A 20,590-nucleotide genomic window follows, 5' to 3' on the forward strand; every position below is an offset into this window, starting at 1 on the left:
AACTTTTTACTGAGCTATGCTCCTTTCATATTTGTGTCGATCCTAACAAACTTTCCAGCATAACCTATAACATGATGCCAAGCCAAATTTCTTCAGCTACCTGAGGTTGTAGATTCGCCGTTGCACCACACTGTCTGTAAGGGTAGAACATTTAAGAATGTAAGTGATGTGTACGCCGAGGAACATGAAGCTTTCCACCTTCTCCACTGCGGTACTGTCGGTGTGGATAAGGGGGTCAGAGGTCATGGGCTAAGCTGCTGTCCAATCAGACAGTCACTACACATTCCCACTGCTTCTAAATCAGTTGAACCAGGCTGTTTTACCTGTGTACAGTGGATACGGAAAATATTCAGACCCCTTTGACTTTTTCCACATTTTGTTACGTTACAGCGTTATTCCAAAAATTATTATTGTTTATTTTCTTCATCAATCTACACACAATACCCCATAATGACAAAGGAAGTACATGTTTTTAGAATTTATATTCACTATTCAGAGTGTTCAGACCCTTTACTCAGCACTTTGTTGAAGCACCTTGAGTCTTCTTAGGTATGATGCTACAATCTTGGCACACCTGTATTTGGAAAAAAAATTCCCATTCATCCATTTTATGGCATCGTTTGGAGGTTTGTTAACACAGAGTCCAAAGAAGGGCTAGATGTTTACAGAATGGTGTCGTCTACATAGAGCTGGATCAGAGAATCACCAGTAGCAAAAGCGACATCATTGACATATACAGAGAAAAGAGTCGGCCCGAGAATTGGACCCTGTGGCACCCCCATAGAGACTGCCAGAGGCTCGGACAACAGGCGCTCCGATTTGACACACTGAACTCTATCAGAGAAGTAGTTGGTAAACCAGGTGAGGCAATCATTTGAGAAGCCAAGGCTGTTGAGTCTGCCGATAAGAATGCGGTGATTGACAGAGTCGAAAGCCTTGGCCAGGTTGATGAAGACGGCTGCACAGTACTGTATTTTATCGATGGTGGTTATGATATTGTTTAGGACCTTGAGGCTGGCTGAGGTGCACCCATGACCAGGTCTGAAACCAGATTGCATAGTGGAGAAGGTACGGTGGGATTCGAAATGGACGGTGATCTGTTTAACTTGGCTTTTGAAGATTTTAAAAAGACAGGGCAGGATGGATATAGGTCTATAACAGTTTGGGTCTAGAGTGTCACCCCCTTTGAATGAGGGGGATGACCGCGGCAGCTTTCCAATCTTTAGGGATCTCAGATGATATGAAAGAGAGGTTGAACAGGCTAGTAATAGGGATTGCAACATTTTCGGCGGATAATTTTAGAAAGAGAGGGTCCAGATTGTCTAGCCCGGCTGATTTGTAGGGGTCCAGATTTGCAGCTCTTTCAGAACATCAGCTGTCTGGATTTGGGTGAAGGAGAAGCAGGGGGGCGCTTGGGCAAGTTGCTGCTGGGGGTGCTGAGCTATTGGCTGTGGTAGCCAGGTGGAAAGCCAAAGAAAAATGAGGTGATATGGTGATAGTGTTTCCTAGCCTCAGTGCACTGGGCAGCTGGGAGAAGGTGCTCTTATTCTCCATGGACTTTACAGTGTCCCAAACTTTTTGGGAATTAGTGCTCCAGGATGCAAATTTCTGTTTGAAAAAGCTAGCTTTTGCTTTCCTAACTGCCTGTGTATATTGGTTCCTGACTTCCTTGAAAAGTTGCATGTCGTGGGGGCTAGTTGATGCTAATGCAGTACGCCACAGGATGTTTTTGTGCTGGTCAAGGGCAGTCAAGTCTGGAGTGAACAAAGGGCTATATCTGTTCCTGGTTCTACATTTTTTGAATGTGGCTTATTTAAGATGGAGACGAAAGCACTTTTAAAGAGCAACCAGGCATCCTCTACTGGCGGGATGAGGTCAAGATACTTCCAGGATACCTGGGCCAGGTCGATTAGAAAGGCCTGCTCGCTGAAGTGTTTTAGGGAGCGTTTGACAGTGATGATTGGAGGTCGTTTGACCGCTGACCCATTACGGATGCAGGCAATGAGGCAGTGATTGCTGAGATCCTGGTTGAAGACAGCAGAGGTGTATTTAGAGGGCAAGTTGGTCAGGATGATGTTTAAGAGGGTTGGTTACGGATTTAGGGTTGTACCTGGTAGGTTCCTTGATAATTTGTGTGAAATTGAGGGCATCTAGCTTAGATTGTAGGACGGCCAGGGTGTTAAGCATGTAACAGTTTAGGTCACCTGGCAGCATGAGCTCTGAAGATAGATGGGGGGCAATCAATTCACATTTGGTGTCCAGGGCACAGCTGGGGGCTATAACAAGTGGCAGTGGTGAGAGACTTGTTTCTGGAAAGGTGGATTTTTAAATTTGAAGCTCGAATTGTTTGGGCACAGACCTGGATAGTATGACAGAACACTGCAGGCTATCTCTGCAGTAGATTGCAACTCTGCCCCCTTTGGCAGTTCTATCTTGTTGGAAAATGTTATAGTTAGGGATGGAAATTTCAGGGTTTTTGGTGGCCTTCCTAAGCCAGGATTCAGACACGACTAGGACATCCGGGTTGGCAGAGTGTGCTAAAGCAGTGAATAAAACAAACTTAGGGAGGAGGCTTCTAATGTTAACATGCATGTAACCAAGCCTTTTACGATTACAGAAGTCAACAAATGAGAGCACCTGGGGAATGGGAGTGGAGCTAGGCACTGCAGGGCCTGGATTAACCTCTACCTCACCAGAGGAACAGAGGAGGAGTAGGATAAGGGTACGGCTAAAAGCTATAAGAACTGGTCGTCTAGTGCGCTCAGAACAGTGAATAAAAGGAGCAGATTTCTGGCCACGGAAGAATAGATTCAAGTCATAATGTACAGACATGGGTATGGTAGACTATGAGTACAGTGGAGGTAAACCTAGGCATTTAAGCCAGGTGATGTCACCGCATGTGTGAGGGGTGGAACATAAGGGCTAGCTAAGGCATATTGGGCAGGGCTGGAGGCTCTACAGTGAAATAAGACAACAAATCACTAACCAAAACAGCAATAGACAAGGAATATTGACATTAGGGAGAGGCATGTATAGCCGAGTGATCATAGGGTCCAATGAGTAGCACTAGATGAGTCAGGGAGCCAATTACGTAGTCGCTCAACGCTAGGCGAGCTGGAGACACAGCGATTCAGACAGCTAGCTGGCCGGGGCTAGCAGATGGGCATCCGGCGACGTCGCAATGGAAGAGCCTGTTGAGACCACCTCGGATGGTTACGTCGGCAGACCAGTGGTGATGGATCGGCGTGGCTCCGTGTCGGCAGTAGGTCCAGGCCAATTTGCAATAGAGGTATTGTAGCCCAAGATTTGGCTTATGGACCTCTTCGGCTAGCCGGGAGATGGGCCTAGCTCGAGGCTAGCTCCAGGCTAACTGGTGCTTGCTTCAGGATAGACACATTAGCCAGGAGTAGCCACTCGGATATCAGCTAGCTAGCTGCAATGATCCGGTGTAAAGGTTCAGAGCTTGCAGTAGGAATCCGGAGATGTGGTAGAGAAAAAGCTGTCAGATATGCTCTGGGTTGGTATCGCGCTGTGCAGACCGGCAGGAATAGACCGGGTTAAGGCTGGCTGATGTCAGAGATAATGGTGATGACCGCTAGCAATGGCTAACTGACTACCAGCTAGTAGCTAGTTAGCTGGCTAGCTTCTGATGGGGTTTCCTGTTCTAAAGTATAAAAATAGCAGATCCGTACCACATTGGGTGAGGTGGGTTGCAGGAGAGTATATTCAGTCCGTAGATTTAAAATATATACGAAATAAATATGAAGAAAACGATATATACACGGGACGGGACAAGACAAAAACAGACGTCTGACTGCTACGCCATCTTGAAATCGAAAGTCGTAGAAACATCTCATGAATGATCAATGAAACCAGGATGCACCTGAGCTGAATTTCAAGTCTCATAGCCAAGGGTCTGAATACTTATGTAAATAAGGTATCTGTTTTTTATTTTTAACAAATGTGGTGCAAAAGAATTCTCCAAACTGGTTTCGCTTTGTTATTATGGGGTATTGTGAGTAGATTGTTAAGGATTAAAAAAAATCAGTTAGAATAAGGCTGTAATGTAACAAAACGTGGAAAAAGTCAATAGGTTTGAATACTTTCCGAAGGCTCTGTTGTGTCGGTAGAATATTATTCAACACTACAACCTGGGGTTCAATCCCAAGCTGTGTCATTACCGGCCGTGACCAGGAGTCCCATAGGGCGGTGCACAATTGGCCCAGCATCGTCCGGGTTAGGGGAGGGTTTGGCCAGAGGGGCTTTATTTGGCTCATTGCGCTCTAGCGACTCTTTGGGTTGGCCGGGCACGTGCAGGCTGACTTCGGTCGTCAGTTGAACGGTGCTTCCTCTTTACACATTGGTGCAGCAGGCTTCCTGGTTAAGCAGGTGGGTGTTAAGAAGTACGATTTGGACATACGCCTCTCCCGAGCCCGTTGGGGAGTTGCAGCGATGAGACAAGATCGTAATCACGAAAATTGGGGAGAAAAAAAGGGGGTAAAAATAACAACAAAAAATATCTACATATTTATTTTTATTTATATTATTCAAAATGATTGACAGCTATTACGGCTGCCCAAGGTTCTTCCACCAAGTATTAATTCTGGGGTGTGAAGACCTACGCAACGAAGACGTCTTCATTAATTTAGAACAATAACTTTCTTTCACTTTGAAATAGGTTGGTGTAGATCTAGAGGAACCTCTGACCTCTTGTCCCTGACCTCTATAACCCCTCTGCCCCCAGGTGAGGAGGTGAGGAACCCTCAGAAGGCCATCCCCATAGGCATCGTGTCGTCTCTCCTCATCTGTTTCGTGGCCTACTTCGGAGTGTCTGCTGCGCTCACCATGATGATGCCCTACTACCTCCTAGACAACAACAGTCCTCTGCCTGCAGCCTTTAAATATGTAGGCTGGGAGGGAGCCACTTACGCTGTGGCTGTAGGGTCACTGTGTGCTCTGTCCACCAGGTTAGTACACGTACTGTACATCTATGTATAGAAGGTGATTACACACACACCTAGCCTCGCCTAGACACGCCTAGACTCGCCTAGCCTCACCTAGCCTCGCCTAGACACGCCTAGACTTGCCTAGCCACACCTAGCCTCGCCTAGCCACACCTAGCCTCACCTAGCCACACCTAGCTTCACCTAGCCTCACCCAGCCTCACCTAGCCTCACCTAGCCTCACCTAGACACGCCTAGACTCTCCTAGCTACACCTAGCCTCACCTAGCCTTGCCTAGCCTCACCTAGCCTCACCTAGCCACACCTAGCCTCACCTAGCCACACCCTCACCTAGCCTCACCTAGCCTCACCTAGCCACACCTAGCCACACCTAGCCTCACCTAGCCTCACCTAGACACACCTAGCCTCACCTAGACACACCGAGACACACCTAGCCTCACCTAGACACACCTAGCCTCACCGAGACACACCTAGACTCACCTAGACACACCTAGCCTTACCTACCCTCACCTAGCCACACCTAGCCTCACCGAGACACACCTAGCCTCGCCTAGCCTCGCCTAGACACGCCTAGACTCGCCTAGCCACACCTAGCCTCACCTAGCCACACCCAGCCTCACCTAGCCTCACCTAGACACGCCTAGACTCTCCTAGCCACACCTAGCCTCACCTAGCCTCACCTAGCCTCGCCTAGCCTCACCTAGCCTCACCTAGCCTCACCTAGCCTCACCTAGCCTCACCTAGCCACACCTAGCCACACCTAGACACACCTAGCCTCACCTAGCCTCACCTAGACACACCTAGCCACACCTAGCCTCACCTAGCCTCACCTAGACACACCTAGCCTCACCTAGACACACCTAGCCTCACCTAGACACACCTAGCCTCACCTAGCCTCACCTAGCCACACCTAGCCACACCTAGCCTCACCTAGCCACACCTAGACACACCTAGCCTCACCTAGACACACCGAGACACACCTAGACACACCGAGACACACCTAGCCTCACCTAGACACACCTAGCCTCACCGAGACACACCTAGACTCACCTAGACACACCTAGCCTTACCTAGCCTTACCTAGCCTCACCTACCCTCACCTAGCCACACCTAGCCTCACCTAGCCTCACCTAGCCACACCTAGCCACACCTAGCCTCACCTAGCCACACCTAGCCACACCTAGCCTCACCTAGCCACACCTAGCCACACCTAGCCTCACCTAGCCTCACCTAGACTCACCTAGACTCACCTAGCCTCACCTAGCCTCACCTAGCCTCACCTAGCCTCACCTAGCCACACCTAGCCACACCTAGCCTCACCTAGACACACCTAGCCTCACCTAGCCTCACCTAGACACACCTAGCCACACCTAGCCTCACCTAGACACACCTAGCCTCACCTAGCCTCACCTAGCCTCACCTAGCCTCACCTAGCCACACCTAGCCTCACCTAGACACACCTAGACACACCTAGACTCACCTAGACACACCGAGACACACCTAGACACACCGAGACACACCTAGCCTCACCTAGACACACCTAGCCTCACCTAGACACACCTAGCCTCACCTAGACACACCTAGCCTCACCTAGCCTCACCTAGCCTCACCGAGACACACCTAGACACACCTAGCCTTACCTAGCCACACCTAGCCTCACCTACCCTCACCTACCCACACCTAGCCTCACCTAGCCTCACCTAGCCACACCTAGCCACACCTAGCCTCACTTACCTTCACCTAGCCTCACCTAGCCTCACCTAGCCACACCTAGCCTCACCTAGCCTCACCTAGCCTCACCTAGCCTCACCTAGCCACACCTAGCCTCAGCTAGCCTCACCTAGCCACACCTAGCCTCACCTAGACAAACTAACCTGTATGTACACACACACACCTTGCTGATGTGATCAGTGAGTTTAGCTCACACCACCAGGTGTGTGTGTGTGTGTGTCTCTTAGTGAGTATATATTTAACCATGGTGGTATTTGATTCCCCTTCAGTCTATTAATATCAGTAGAAAGAGATCTGACTGGTCATATTGTCCCATAAATCTATCAGATATATCATGTTCATTATAAACTGGGTGGTTCGAGCCCTGAACGCTGATTGGCTGACAGCCGTGGTATAGCAAATCAATCAAATGTATGTATAAAGCCCTTCTTGATATCACAAGGTGCTGTACAGAAACCCAGCCTAAAACCACAAACAGCAAGCAATGCAGGTGTAGAAGCACGGTGGCTAGGAAAAACTCCCTAGAAAGGCCAAAACCTAGGAAGAAACCTAGAGAGGAACCAGGCTATGAGGGGTGGCCAGTCCTCTTCTGGCTGTGCCGGGTGGAGATTATAACAGCACATGGCCAAGATGTTCAAATGTTCATAGATGACCAGCAGGGTCAGATAATAATAATCACAGTGGTTGTCAAGGGTGCAACAGGTCAGCACCTCAGGAGTAAATGTCAGTTGGCTTTTCATAGCCGATCATTCAGAGTATCTCTACCGCTCCTGCTGTCTCTAGAGAGTTGAAAACAGCAGGTCTGGGACAGGTAGCACGTCCAGTGAACAGGACAGGGTTCCATAGCCGCAGGCAGAAGAGTTGAGTTGAAACTGGAGCAGCAGCACGGCCAGGTGGACTGGGGACAGCAAGGAGTCATCATGCCAGGTAGTCCTGAGGCATGCTCCTAGGGCTCAGGTCCTCCTCGGGCCTCATAGCTTCAGTATGACTAAGCTACACACTCTTACTTCCTATTTTAACTATTAAAAAATGTTAAATTATTGAAAAATGCGTTACATATTAAATGTATTATTATTCAACCTGCCCGTTAACGTTTCTAAAAGGCATTGAGCTGTAGTAAATTTCTAATTTGATTCCCAGACGTTAGGAAAAAAAGTGTTTCAAAAGGGTTTTCTGCTGTCCCCATAGGACACCCCTTGTTGGTTCCAGGTAAGACTATTTTGGCTTCCAAGTAGAATGCTCTGTGAAAAGGATTATACATAGAAGCCAAAACGGCTCTACATGGAACCAAAAGGGTTCTACCTGGAACCCTCAAGGGTTCTTCAAAGGGTTCTTCTATGGGGACAGGCAAAGAACCTTTTTAGGTTCTAGAAGGCACCTTTTTTTTTCTAAGGGTGTAGCTCTATTCCGTGTCTGTGATAGAATGGCTGTCTAGTTGATCAGCGTCTCCTGATATTCCAAGATGAAATGTGTTTTATTTGAACCGTGATCTCTCTCTCTCTGAATTGCCTGTTTGATGATTATGGGTTTGTCCCACATGGCATCCTATTCCCATTATAGTGCACTACATTGGACCAGGGTCCATAGGGGTCTTGTTTAAGCAGTGCACTACATTGGACCAGGGTCCATAGGGGTCTGGTCAAAAGTAGTGCACTACATTGGACTAGGGTCCATAGGGGTCTTGTCTAAAACAGTGCACTACATTGGACCAGGGTCCATAGGGGTCTTGTCTAAAGTAGTGCACTATATAGGGAATATGATGCCGTTTGGGATTTAGCCTCTAACCCTGTGTTTTTGCATGAAGGAATATTAACTATTTAAAATGGTAAATCCTCTCACTAAACCCTTCCTCACTATCGTAACCCCCCCGCCAGCTAACACTTTCAGTCCTGTGATTGGATGCCCCAGCCTTCAGTCAAATCTCAGCACCCTGCTCATACGTCGTAAGTGAGGGAAAATCACACCCCTTTGGAAACAAAAGTAAAATCAAACCTAAATGTTCAAATGATACTGTCTTTCCAAAAATGACATCCATTGACTTCCAATCACTTGCAATGGATCAACATCATAAAACAAATCTACTCAAATCTTCCAAAAAAACATAAGCCTAAAACAATTACGAAAATATGTACATTTATCTACTATTTGTAATCAATTGAATGTGTTAGCTACTCTGTGATTAACTGCAAGGTGACTGGCCTGTTTTCTGTCTGTATGTGTCCGTCTGTCCATCTGTGTGTGTGTGTGTGTGCATGCACGCATCTGTGTGTTCGTCCATCCTGTGTCTGTGTGTGTCTGTGTGTGTGCAGCCTGTTGGGAGCTATGTTCCCTATGCCTCGTGTGATCTGGGCCATGGCTGATGATGGCCTGCTGTACTTCGCAGAGATCAGTCAGTGTCTTTGGCATCATTAAACTGAAGATTAATCTTTATCAAAAATTCTCTGTAATTATTATTATTACGTGATTAAACGACTTAATAATGTAACTGTAATTAACTAGGAAGTCGGGGCACGAAGGAAAATATTCAGATTACAAATTTATAATTTTCCTAATATAACTTTCAGATATTTTAATATCTGATCAATTAGTCTTCTGATTAATGAATTATTCTTTACCTCACGTCAGTCTCATTCCAAACGTCGTAAATTATTGGTTATCTGCACGAACCCAGTCTTCACTATGAGTTATCCATACATCAATTGTCTTAAAATCATTTATTTACTAACTAAGTATTCACAGAAATGCATCACTCAAACAAATGATAGAGGAATGTGCCCTAGTGGGCTAAACCGGCATGGCAGCTTGTTAGACAAAAGGGGAGTGGGGGGTCAGCTGAGGAGACGCTACAGAGTTGCTAATTATAACAATTGCAATGCTAAACCTTTGCACATGAACGCTCACTCATTCGGGAATAATTGCAATCAATATATATATTTACGCTTAGAGTATCGTCGGGATCTCTGTTGGAAAGTTAGTTTCTGTTGGAGAGTTTGTCCGCCCTCTCTCTCTCTGTCGTGGTTAGAATGGATAGTTCAGAGTGACATTCATTCATGTCGTTATAGAATAGATGTTTCGGCGGTTGTCGGTCTTCGCGTTCAATGATACCGAATTCCTAGCTGCAGACTAGTAATTAATATCAAAGACTTGTTCTTATTCTGTCGGTATCGATAGTCTAAGAGTTTAACCACGTGGGATGGTTAAAAGATTCAGCAATCTACTCAAGCCTTATTTCCCTCTGTGATAAGAGGTACTGGTCTCGTCTCAACCCTTAGCCCTCTCGTAATTGAGGTAAGCTCGGTCTGGTGTCGGAAAACCCAAGTGGGGGTTTTATTCGGAACATAGAAAAGGGCCTGTCTCATTACGCCAGGTCCTGTCTGTGCCCCTGGGGGGCGTGCCAATGACTTAGTGAAACTTTAAACAGAAATACAATTCTCTCACATTAACATCATTACATAGCATCACATCATTTCACAAATAGTTTCATCTTTACTCATTCATTTTGTACAACAATTAGATGTAAGCCTCATAACTGAGACTGTTGTATAAACAGGATTGTGGTAATGTGGCGGTATTGTCTCTCATGAGTTTCACAAAATTGTACCAAACGGACCAGTTCGTAGCTGGATTCTTCACTGATCTTTTATACATTCTCCAGAACATAAATATTGTTCGGACCTCCAGTTCTGTGAGGTGGAAGAAATTCCTTTGTTCTCTCTATGAAAACTCACTCTCTCTCTATACTGTCTGGCCATGAGGCAGGATTCTCCTCCAGGAATTTACGACCTGAGGTCGCAGCAGCCTGTGTGTAGGAGAGACAGAGAGAGGGGGGTGGTGCAGAGGGAGGGGGAATAGTGCTCACTGTACCCAAAGAGGGCAACGTCATGACACCACCCTCACCTCTGGGTTCATGGCAGAGATTAACCTTCCCACCAAAATACCCCCCAATCCCCAACCTCACCTCTGGGTTCATGGCAGAGATCAGCCCTAGCACCAAAATACCCCTAATCCCCACCCTCACCTCTGGGTTCATGGCAGGTGAGACACAATTAACACAAACAGGTCAATACAGACATGGGTTTTAAATACAAAAAAATATATTTCAAAGACGTTATCTATGCCGGTTCAGTCCAAGTTTAATAAACCAATAGAAATGTCCTAAAACTGCAAACCACACCAATCTTGTAATCTAGACTAAAGCAAACACTGTCACGTCCTGACCAGTGAAAAGGCTCATTTGCCATAGTAGAATGGTCAGGGCGTGGCAGGGGGGGGGGGGGGTTGTTTTGTGTGTTTTGGGTTTTTTTTGGTTCTAGGGGAATTTGTTCTAGTTTTCTATTTCTATGTTTTGTTTTCCATGTTTGGCCGAGTATGGTTTCCAATCAGAGGCAGGTGTCTTTCGTTGTCTCTGATTGGAAGCCATACTTAGGCAGCCTGTTTTTCTTTGGGTTTTGTGGGTAGTTGTTTTCTGTTTAGTGTGTTAGATTACCTGACAGAACTGTTTGGCTGTTTGTTTTTTTCTTTAAGTGCTTTTCATTAAAAGTAAACGATGAGCACTCAACACGCTGTGCCTTGGTCTCCCAAACACTGAAAAGTATTTTTAAAGATTTGTCAAGTAACCCAACATGGTTATTGCTAACAGCATGGTTGTCGCTAACAACAAGGTGGTCGCTAACAACAAGGTGGTCGCTAACAACAGGGTTGTCGCTATCAACAAGGTTGTCACTAACAACAAGGTTGTCTCTAACAGACTGGTTGCCAGGCTAACTGTAAAAGGGACAACCATAATGGAAGCCAAGATCATGATATGCTGAAACAAACTGGTACCCAGACTAGACACAAGAGGTTAATGAGCTACATTACAGGGAGCTACATTACAGCTACATTACAGGGAGCTACATTACAGGGAGCTACATTACAGGGAGCTACATTACAGGGAGCTACATTACAGGGAGCTACATTACAGCTACATTACAGGGTGCTACATTACAGCTACATTACAGGGAGCTACATTACAGGGAGCTACATTACAGGGAGCTACATTACAGCTACATTACAGGGAGCTACATTACAGGAGCTACATTACAGCTACATTACAGCTACATTACAGGAAGCTACATTACAGGAGCTACATTACAGCTACATTACAGGAGCTACATTACAGCTACATTACAGGGTGCTACATTACAGGGTGCTACATTACAGGGTGCTACATTACAGCTACATTACAGCTACATTACAGGGAGCTACATTACAGGGAGCTACATTACAGGGAGCTACATTGCAGGAGCTACATTGCAGGAGCTACATTACAGGGAGCTACATTACAGCTACATTACAGGGAGCTACATTACAGGGAGCTACATTACAGGGAGATACATTACAGGAGCTACATTACAGCTACATTACAGCTACATTACAGGAAGCTACATTACAGGAGCTACATTACAGCTACATTACAGGGAGCTACATTACAGCTACATTACAGGGTGCTACATTACAGGGTGCTACATTACAGGGTGCTACATTACAGCTACATTACAGCTACATTACAGGGAGCTACATTACAGGGAGCTACATTACAGGGAGCTACATTCGCCCAGGAGCTACATTACAGGTAGCTACATTACAGGGAGCTACATTACAGGGAGCTACATTACAGCTACATTACAGGGAGCTACATTACAGCTACATTACAGGGTGCTACATTACAGGGAGCTACATTACAGGGTGCTACATTACAGGGAGCTACATTACAGCTACATTACAGGGAGCTACATTACAGGGTGCTACATTACAGGGTGCTACATTACAGGGAGCTACATTACAGGGAGCTACATTACAGCTACATTACAGGGTGCTACATTACAGGGTGCTACATTACAGGGAGCTACATTACAGCTACATTACAGGGAGCTACATTACAGCTACATTACAGGGAGCTACATTACAGGGTGCTACATTACAGGGAGCTACATTACAGCTACATTACAGGGAGCTACATTACAGGGAGCTACATTACAGGGAGCTACATTACAGGGTGCTACATTACAGGGAGCTACATTACAGCTACATTACAGGGAGCTACATTACAGCTACATTACAGGGTCCTACATTACAGGGTGCTACATTACAGCTACATTACAGCTACATTGCAGGGTGCTACATTACAGCTACATTACAGCTACATTACAGGGTGCTACATTACAGGGAGCTACATTACAGCTACATTACAGGGTGCTACATTACAGGGTGCTACATTAAAGGGAGCTACATTACAGCTACATTACAGGGAGCTACATTACAGCTACATTACAGGGAGCTACATTACAGCTACATTACAGGGAGCTACATTACAGCTACATTACAGGGAGCTACATTACAGCTACATTACAGGGAGCTACATTACAGCTACATTACAGGGTGCTACATTACAGGGAGCTACATTACAAGGTGCTACATTACAGCTACATTACAGGGTGCTACATTACAGGGAGCTACATTACAGGGAGCTACATTACAGCTACATTACAGGGTCCTACATTACAGGGTGCTACATTACAGGGTGCTACATTACAGCTACATTACAGCTACATTACAGGGTGCTACATTACAGGGAGCTACATTACAGCTACATTACAGCTACATTACAGGGAGCTACATTACAGGGAGCTACATTACAGGGAGCTACATTACAGCTACATTACAGGGTGCTACATTACAGGGAGCTACATTACAGGGAGCTACATTACAGCTACATTACAGGGTGCTACATTACAGGGAGCTACATTACAGCTACATTACAGCTACATTACAGGGAGCTACATTACAGGGAGCTACATTACAGGGAGCTACATTACAGGGAGCTACATTACAGGGAGCTACATTACAGCTACATTACAGGGAGCTACATTACAGCTACATTACAGCTACATTACAGGGAGCTACATTACAGGGAGCTACATTACAGGGAGCTACATTACAGGGTGATACATTACAGGGAGCTACATTACAGGGTGTTACATTACAGCTACATTACAGGGAGCTACATTACAGGGAGCTACATTACAGGGTGCTACATTACAGGGAGCTACATTACAGGGAGCTACATTACAGCTACATTACAGGGTGCTACATTACAGGGAGCTACATTACAGGGAGCTACATTACAGCTACATTACAGGGAGCTACATTACAGGGAGCTACATTACAGGGAGCTACATTACAGCTACATTACAGGGAGCTACATTACAGGATTACTGGATTTTGATGTTTGACTCCTTGTTTCTTCCTGCTCTATACTAGTCTGACCCTTCTTCTTTCAAGCCTTCAACCTCTTCCTCCCCTGAATGTCACTTCACCCTCTCCTCTACCAAATCTCTCTCCCCTCACCCCTCCTCTACCAAATCTCTCTCCCCTCACCCCTTCCATCCTATCCTCTACCAAATCTCTCTCCCCTCACCCCTTCTCTATCAAATTCTTCTCCCCTGTTCCCCCACTTCACCCTCACCCCTCGTAAACCTACCATTCTACCCCAATCTCCCTCTCTTCTCATCCCTTTCCTCTCCCTCCCTCCCTCCCTTCCTCCCTCCAGTCTCCTGGGCTCGATGTTCCCTCTCCCTCGTATAATATTTGCCATGTCTCGCGACGGCCTCCTCTTCTCCTTCTTGGCCCGCATCAGTGAGAGGAAGACACCCATCATGTCCACCATGGCCGCTGGAGTCATGTCTGGTAAGCAGCGTCAGGGGTTATGGGTTAGAGGTTAGGGAAGACATCCATCATGTCCACCATAGCTGCTGGAGTCATGTCTGGTAAGCAGCGTCAGGGGTTATGGGTTAGAGGTTAGGGAAGACATCCATCATGTCCACCATAGCTGCTGGAGTCATGTCTGGTAAGCAGCGTCAGGGGTTAGGGGTTAGAGGTTAGGGAAGACATCCATCATGTCCACCATAGCTGCTGGAGTCATGTCTGGTAAGCAGCGTCAGGGGTTAGGGGTTAGAGGTTAGGGAAGACATCCATCATGTCCACCATAGCCGCTGGAGTCATGTCTGGTAAACAGCGTCAGGGGTTAGGGGTTAGAGGTTAGGGAAGACATCCATCATGTCCACCATAGCCGCTGGAGTCATGTCTGGTAAGCAGCGTCAGGGGTTAGGGGTTAGAGGTTAGGGAAGACATCCATCATGTCCACCATAGCTGCTGGAGTCATGTCTGGTAAGCAGCGTCAGGGGTTAGGGGTTAGAGGTTAGGGAAGACATCCATCATGTCCACCATAGCTGCTGGAGTCATGTCTGGTAAGCAGCGTCAGGGGTTAGGGGTTAGAGGTTAGGGAAGACATCCATCATGTCCACCATAGCCGCTGGAGTCATGTCTGGTAAGCAGCGTCAGGGGTTAGGGGTTAGAGGTTAGGGAAGACATCCATCATGTCCACCATAGCCGCTGGAGTCATGTCTGGTAAGCAGCGTCAGGGGTTATGGGTTAGAGGTTAGGGAAGACATCCATCATGTCCACCATAGCTGCTGGAGTCATGTCTGGTAAGCAGCGTCAGGGGTTAGGGGTTAGAGGTTAGGGAAGACATCCATCATGTCCACCATAGCCGCTGGAGTCATGTCTGGTAAGCAGCGTCAGGGGTTATGGGTTAGAGGTTAGGGAAGACATCCATCATGTCCACCATAGCCGCTGGAGTCATGTCTGGTAAGCAGCGTCAGGGGTTAGGGGTTAGAGGTTAGGGAAGACATCCATCATGTCCACCATAGCCGCTGGAGTCATGTCTGGTAAGCAGCGTCAGGGGTTATGGGTTAGAGGTTAGGGAAGACACCCATCATGTCCACCATGGCCGCTGGAGTCATGTCTGGTAAGCAGCGTCAGGGGTTATGGGTTAGAGGTTAGGGAAGACATCCATCATGTCCACCATAGCTGCTGGAGTCATGTCTGGTAAGCAGCGTCAGGGGTTATGGGTTAGAGGTTAGGGAAGACATCCATCATGTCCACCATAGCTGCTGGAGTCATGTCTGGTAAGCAGCGTCAGGGGTTAGGGGTTAGAGGTTAGGGAAGACATCCATCATGTCCACCATAGCTGCTGGAGTCATGTCTGGTAAGCAGCGTCAGGGGTTAGGGGTTAGAGGTTAGGGAAGACATCCATCATGTCCACCATAGCCGCTGGAGTCATGTCTGGTAAACAGCGTCAGGGGTTAGGGGTTAGAGGTTAGGGAAGACATCCATCATGTCCACCATAGCCGCTGGAGTCATGTCTGGTAAGCAGCGTCAGGGGTAAGAGGTCAGAAGTTAAAGGTGGGGGGACAGTGGTAGAGCGAGGAGCTGCATGGGTTTGTTTACCTAGCTGTGATTACCTAGCTGTGATTACCTAGCTGTGAGCTGTGATTACCTAGCTGTGTTTACCTAGCTGTGAGCTGTGTTTACCTAGCTGTGATTACCTAGCTGTGTTTACCTAGCTGTGTTTACCTAGCTGTGAGCTGTGATTACCTAGCTGTGATTACCTAGCTGTGATTACCTAGCTGTGAGCTGTGATTACCTAGCTGTGTTTACCTAGCTGTGTTTACCTAGCTGTGAGCTGTGATTACCTAGCTGTGATTACCTAGCTGTGATTACCTAGCTGTGATTACCTAGCTGTGATTACCTAGCTGTGTTTACCTAGCTGTGATTACATAGCTGTGTTTACCTAGCTGTGTTTACCTAGCTGTGTTTACCTAGCTGTGAGCTGTGATTACCTAGCTGTGTTTACCTAGCTGTGTTTACCTAGCTCTGATTACCTAGCTGTGAGCTGTGATTACCTAGCTGTGATTACCTAGCTGTGATTACCTAGCTGTGATTACCTAGCTGTGTTTACCTAGCTGTGTTTACCTAGCTGTGATTACATAGCTGTGTTTACCTAGCTGTGTTTACCTAGCTGTGAGCTGTGATTACCTAGCTGTGATTACCTAGCTGTGATTACCTAGCTGTGATTACCTAGCTGTGTTTACCTAGCTGTGTTTACCTAGCTGTGATTACCTAGCTGTGATTACCTAGCTGTGAGCTGTGATTACCTAGCTGTGTTTACCTAGCTGTGATTACCTAGCTGTGATTACCTAGCTGTGAGCTGTGATTACCTAGCTGTGTTTACCTAGCTGTGATTACCTAGCTGTGATTACCTAGCTGTGTTTACCTAGCTGTGTTTACCTAGCTGTGTTTACCTAGCTGTGATTACCTAGCTGTGTTTACCTAGCTGTGTTTACCTAGCTGTGATTACCTAGCTGTGATTACCTAGCTGTGATTACCTAGCTGTGATTACCTAGCTGTGAGCTGTGATTACCTAGCTGTGTTTACCTAGCTGTGAGCTGTGTTTACCTAGCTGTGATTACCTAGCTGTGTTTACCTAGCTGTGTTTACCTAGCTGTGAGCTGTGATTACCTAGCTGTGATTACCTAGCTGTGATTACCTAGCTGTGAGCTGTGATTACCTAGCTGTGTTTACCTAGCTGTGTTTACCTAGCTGTGAGCTGTGATTACCTAGCTGTGATTACCTAGCTGTGATTACCTAGCTGTGATTACCTAGCTGTGATTACCTAGCTGTGTTTACCTAGCTGTGATTACATAGCTGTGTTTACCTAGCTGTGTTTACCTAGCTGTGTTTACCTAGCTGTGAGCTGTGATTACCTAGCTGTGTTTACCTAGCTGTGTTTACCTAGCTCTGATTACCTAGCTGTGAGCTGTGATTACCTAGCTGTGATTACCTAGCTGTGATTACCTAGCTGTGATTACCTAGCTGTGTTTACCTAGCTGTGTTTACCTAGCTGTGATTACATAGCTGTGTTTACCTAGCTGTGTTTACCTAGCTGTGAGCTGTGATTACCTAGCTGTGATTACCTAGCTGTGATTACCTAGCTGTGATTACCTAGCTGTGTTTACCTAGCTGTGTTTACCTAGCTGTGATTACCTAGCTGTGATTACCTAGCTGTGAGCTGTGATTACCTAGCTGTGTTTACCTAGCTGTGATTACCTAGCTGTGATTACCTAGCTGTGAGCTGTGATTACCTAGCTGTGATTACCTACCTGTGTTTACCTAGCTGTGAGCTGTGATTTCCTAGCTGTGATTTCCTAGCTGTGATTACCTAGCTGTGAGCTGTGATTACCTAGCTGTGATTACCTAGCTGTGATTACCTAGCTGTGATTATCTAGCTGTGATTTCCTAGCTGTGATTACCTAGCTGTGTTTACCTAGCTGTGATTACCTAGCTGTGTTTACCTAGCTGTGAGCTGTGATTACCTAGCTGTGATTACCTAGCTGTGATTACCTAGCTGTGATTACCTAGCTGTGTTTACCTAGCTGTGTTTACCTAGCTGTGATTACCTAGCTGTGATTACCTAGCTGTGAGCTGTGATTACCTAGCTGTGTTTACCTAGCTGTGATTACCTAGCTGTGATTACCTAGCTGTGAGCTGTGATTACCTAGCTGTGATTACCTACCTGTGTTTACCTAGCTGTGAGCTGTGATTTCCTAGCTGTGATTTCCTAGCTGTGATTACCTAGCTGTGAGCTGTGATTACCTAGCTGTGATTACCTAGCTGTGATTACCTAGCTGTGATTATCTAGCTGTGATTTCCTAGCTGTGATTACCTAGCTGTGTTTACCTAGCTGTGATTACCTAGCTGTGTTTACCTAGCTGTGTTTACCTAGCTGTGTTTACCTAGCTGTGTTTACCTAGCTGTGATTACCTAGCTGTGATTACCTAGCTGTGTTTACCTAGCTGTGAGCTGTGATTACCTAGCTGTCATCTCCTTGAAGAGGTTAAAGTTAATAAATACATAATAAATAAACCTGGTGTTCAGAGTGCTGTGACCCAGTTAGTCACCTGAGGACCTACAGTACAGTACGTCAGATTGGACCCAGCTCTGTGGATGACATGGCCAAGCAGTTCTGTTTGCTTTCGGTACTGTGTTTGAACCACACATCATCATTTCGTAGTAATGTAGTCACTCTTTCAAAAGTCTCAGCCCAGTGATATTTACTTATCTGACAACTATTGTCAAGTATAAGAATGAAAATAGTGGAGAGAGAGAGTAGAAAGAGTAGGGAGAGGAGAGAGAGGAGAGAGAGTAGGGAGAGGAGAGAGAGAGAGTAGAGAGAGGAGTTAGGAGAGAAAGGAGAGAGAGAAGAAAGAGTAGGGAGAGGAGAGAGAGGAAGCGAGGAGAGAGTGTAGAAAGTGGGAGAGGCAGGAGAGGAGAGGAGAGAGAGTAGGGAGAAAAGAGAGAGTAGAAAGAGGGAGAGGCAGGAGAGGAGAGGAGAGAGAGTAGGGAAAAGAGAGCGAGTAGACAGAGAGAGGGGTGAGAGGAGAGAGATGAGAGAGAGAGGAGATTGAGGAGATTGAGAGAGGTGAGAGAGGAGACAGGGGAGACAGAGGAGATAGAGGTGAGAGAGAAGTTAGATGAGATATAGGAGATAGAGGAGTTACACGGAACCCAAACCGGCTGCGCGTGCGCCATCTTGCGCCATCTTGCGCCATCTTGCGTCATCGTGCATAAATGTATTTTGTACCCAAACACCAAACGCGATCACGACACGCAGCTTAAAATATCAAAACAAACTGTGAACCAATTACATTAATTTGGGGACAGGTTGAATAGCATTAAACATTTATGGCAATTTAGCTAGCTAGCTTGCACTTGCTAGCAAATTTTTGTCCTATTTAGATAGCTTGCTGTTGCTAGCTAATTTGTCCTGGGATATAAACATTGAGTTGTTATTTTACCTGAAATGCACAAGGTCCTCTACTCCGCCAATTAATCCACACAGTAACGGTCAACCAAATCGTTTCTAGTCATCTCTCCTCCTTCCAGGCTTTTTCTTCTCTTGACTTTATATTGCGATTGGCAACTTTCATAAATTAGGTGCATTACCGCCACTGACCTCGTTCGTCTTTCAGTCACCCACGTGGGTATAACCAATGAGCAGATGGCACGTGGGTACCTGCTTCTATAGACCAATGAGGAGATGGAAGAGGCAGGACTTGCAGCGCGATCTGCGTCAGAAATAGAACTGACTTCTATTTTATCCCTTGGCAACGCAGACGCTCGTTGGCGCGCGAGCAGTGTGGGTGCAATAATTGAATAATATGAATTCATTGAATAATATAGTCTCGCTAAGCGAGGAGAGTGGGGAGAGAGGAGAGAGGTGAGAGAGTAGAGAAGAGGGAAAGTAAAGAGGAGAGAGGTGAGAGAGGAGATAAAGTACAAAGGAGAGAGAGGAGAGAGAGAAGAAGAGAGGAGGGAAAGAGTAGAGAGAAGGGAGAAGAGGAGAGGCAGAAGGGCGAGGAGAGAGAGAGTAGAGAGAGGAAAGAATGAATTATAATTTACATTAATGAGTGGATCAAACATTTGGCCTTTCTGTCTCTCCCCCAGCTATCATGGCCTGTCTATCTCTCCTCCAGCTATCATGGCCTGTCTGTCTCTCCCCCAGCTATCATGGCCTGTCTATCTCTCCTCCAGCTATCATGGCCTGTCTGTCTCTCCCCCAGCTATCATGGCCTGTCTATCTCTCCCCCCAGCTATCATGGCCTGTCTGTCTCTAACCTCAGCTATCATGGCCTTTCTGTCTCTCCCCCAGCTATCATGGCCTGTCTGTCTCTCCCCCAGCTATCATGGCCTTTCTCACCCCAGCTATCATGGCCTGTCTGTCTCTCCCCCAGCTATCATGACCTTTCTGTCTCTCCCCCAGCTATCATGGCCTGTCTGTCTCTCCCCCAGCTATCATGGCCTTTCTGTCTCTCCCCCAGCTATCATGGCCTGTCTTTCTCTCCCTCAGCTATCATGGCCTGTCTGTCTCTCCCCCAGCTATCATGGCCTGTCTGTCTCTCCCCCAGCTATCATGGCCTGTCTATCTCTCCCCCAGCTATCATGGCCTGTCTCTCT

The 20,590-nt window shown here is 46.6% G+C and overlaps 1 protein-coding gene across 1 annotated transcript in view; it reads left to right on the forward strand.

Annotated features, from left to right (window-relative positions):
* Positions 1-20,590, forward strand: part of LOC106604047 (high affinity cationic amino acid transporter 1) — a 94,185-nt gene that overhangs the window by 48,513 nt on the left and 25,082 nt on the right. The window contains exons 7-8 of the mRNA XM_082974833.1: positions 4,745-4,967; positions 14,286-14,422. Coding sequence (XP_082830959.1) covers positions 4,745-4,967; positions 14,286-14,422 — 360 coding nt within the window. The remainder of the gene's footprint in view (positions 1-4,744; positions 4,968-14,285; positions 14,423-20,590) is intronic.

Source organism: Salmo salar, chromosome 04 (assembly GCF_965601325.2).
Source record: "Salmo salar chromosome 04, fSalSal1, whole genome shotgun sequence".
NCBI classification, from domain to species: domain Eukaryota; kingdom Metazoa; phylum Chordata; class Actinopteri; order Salmoniformes; family Salmonidae; genus Salmo; species Salmo salar.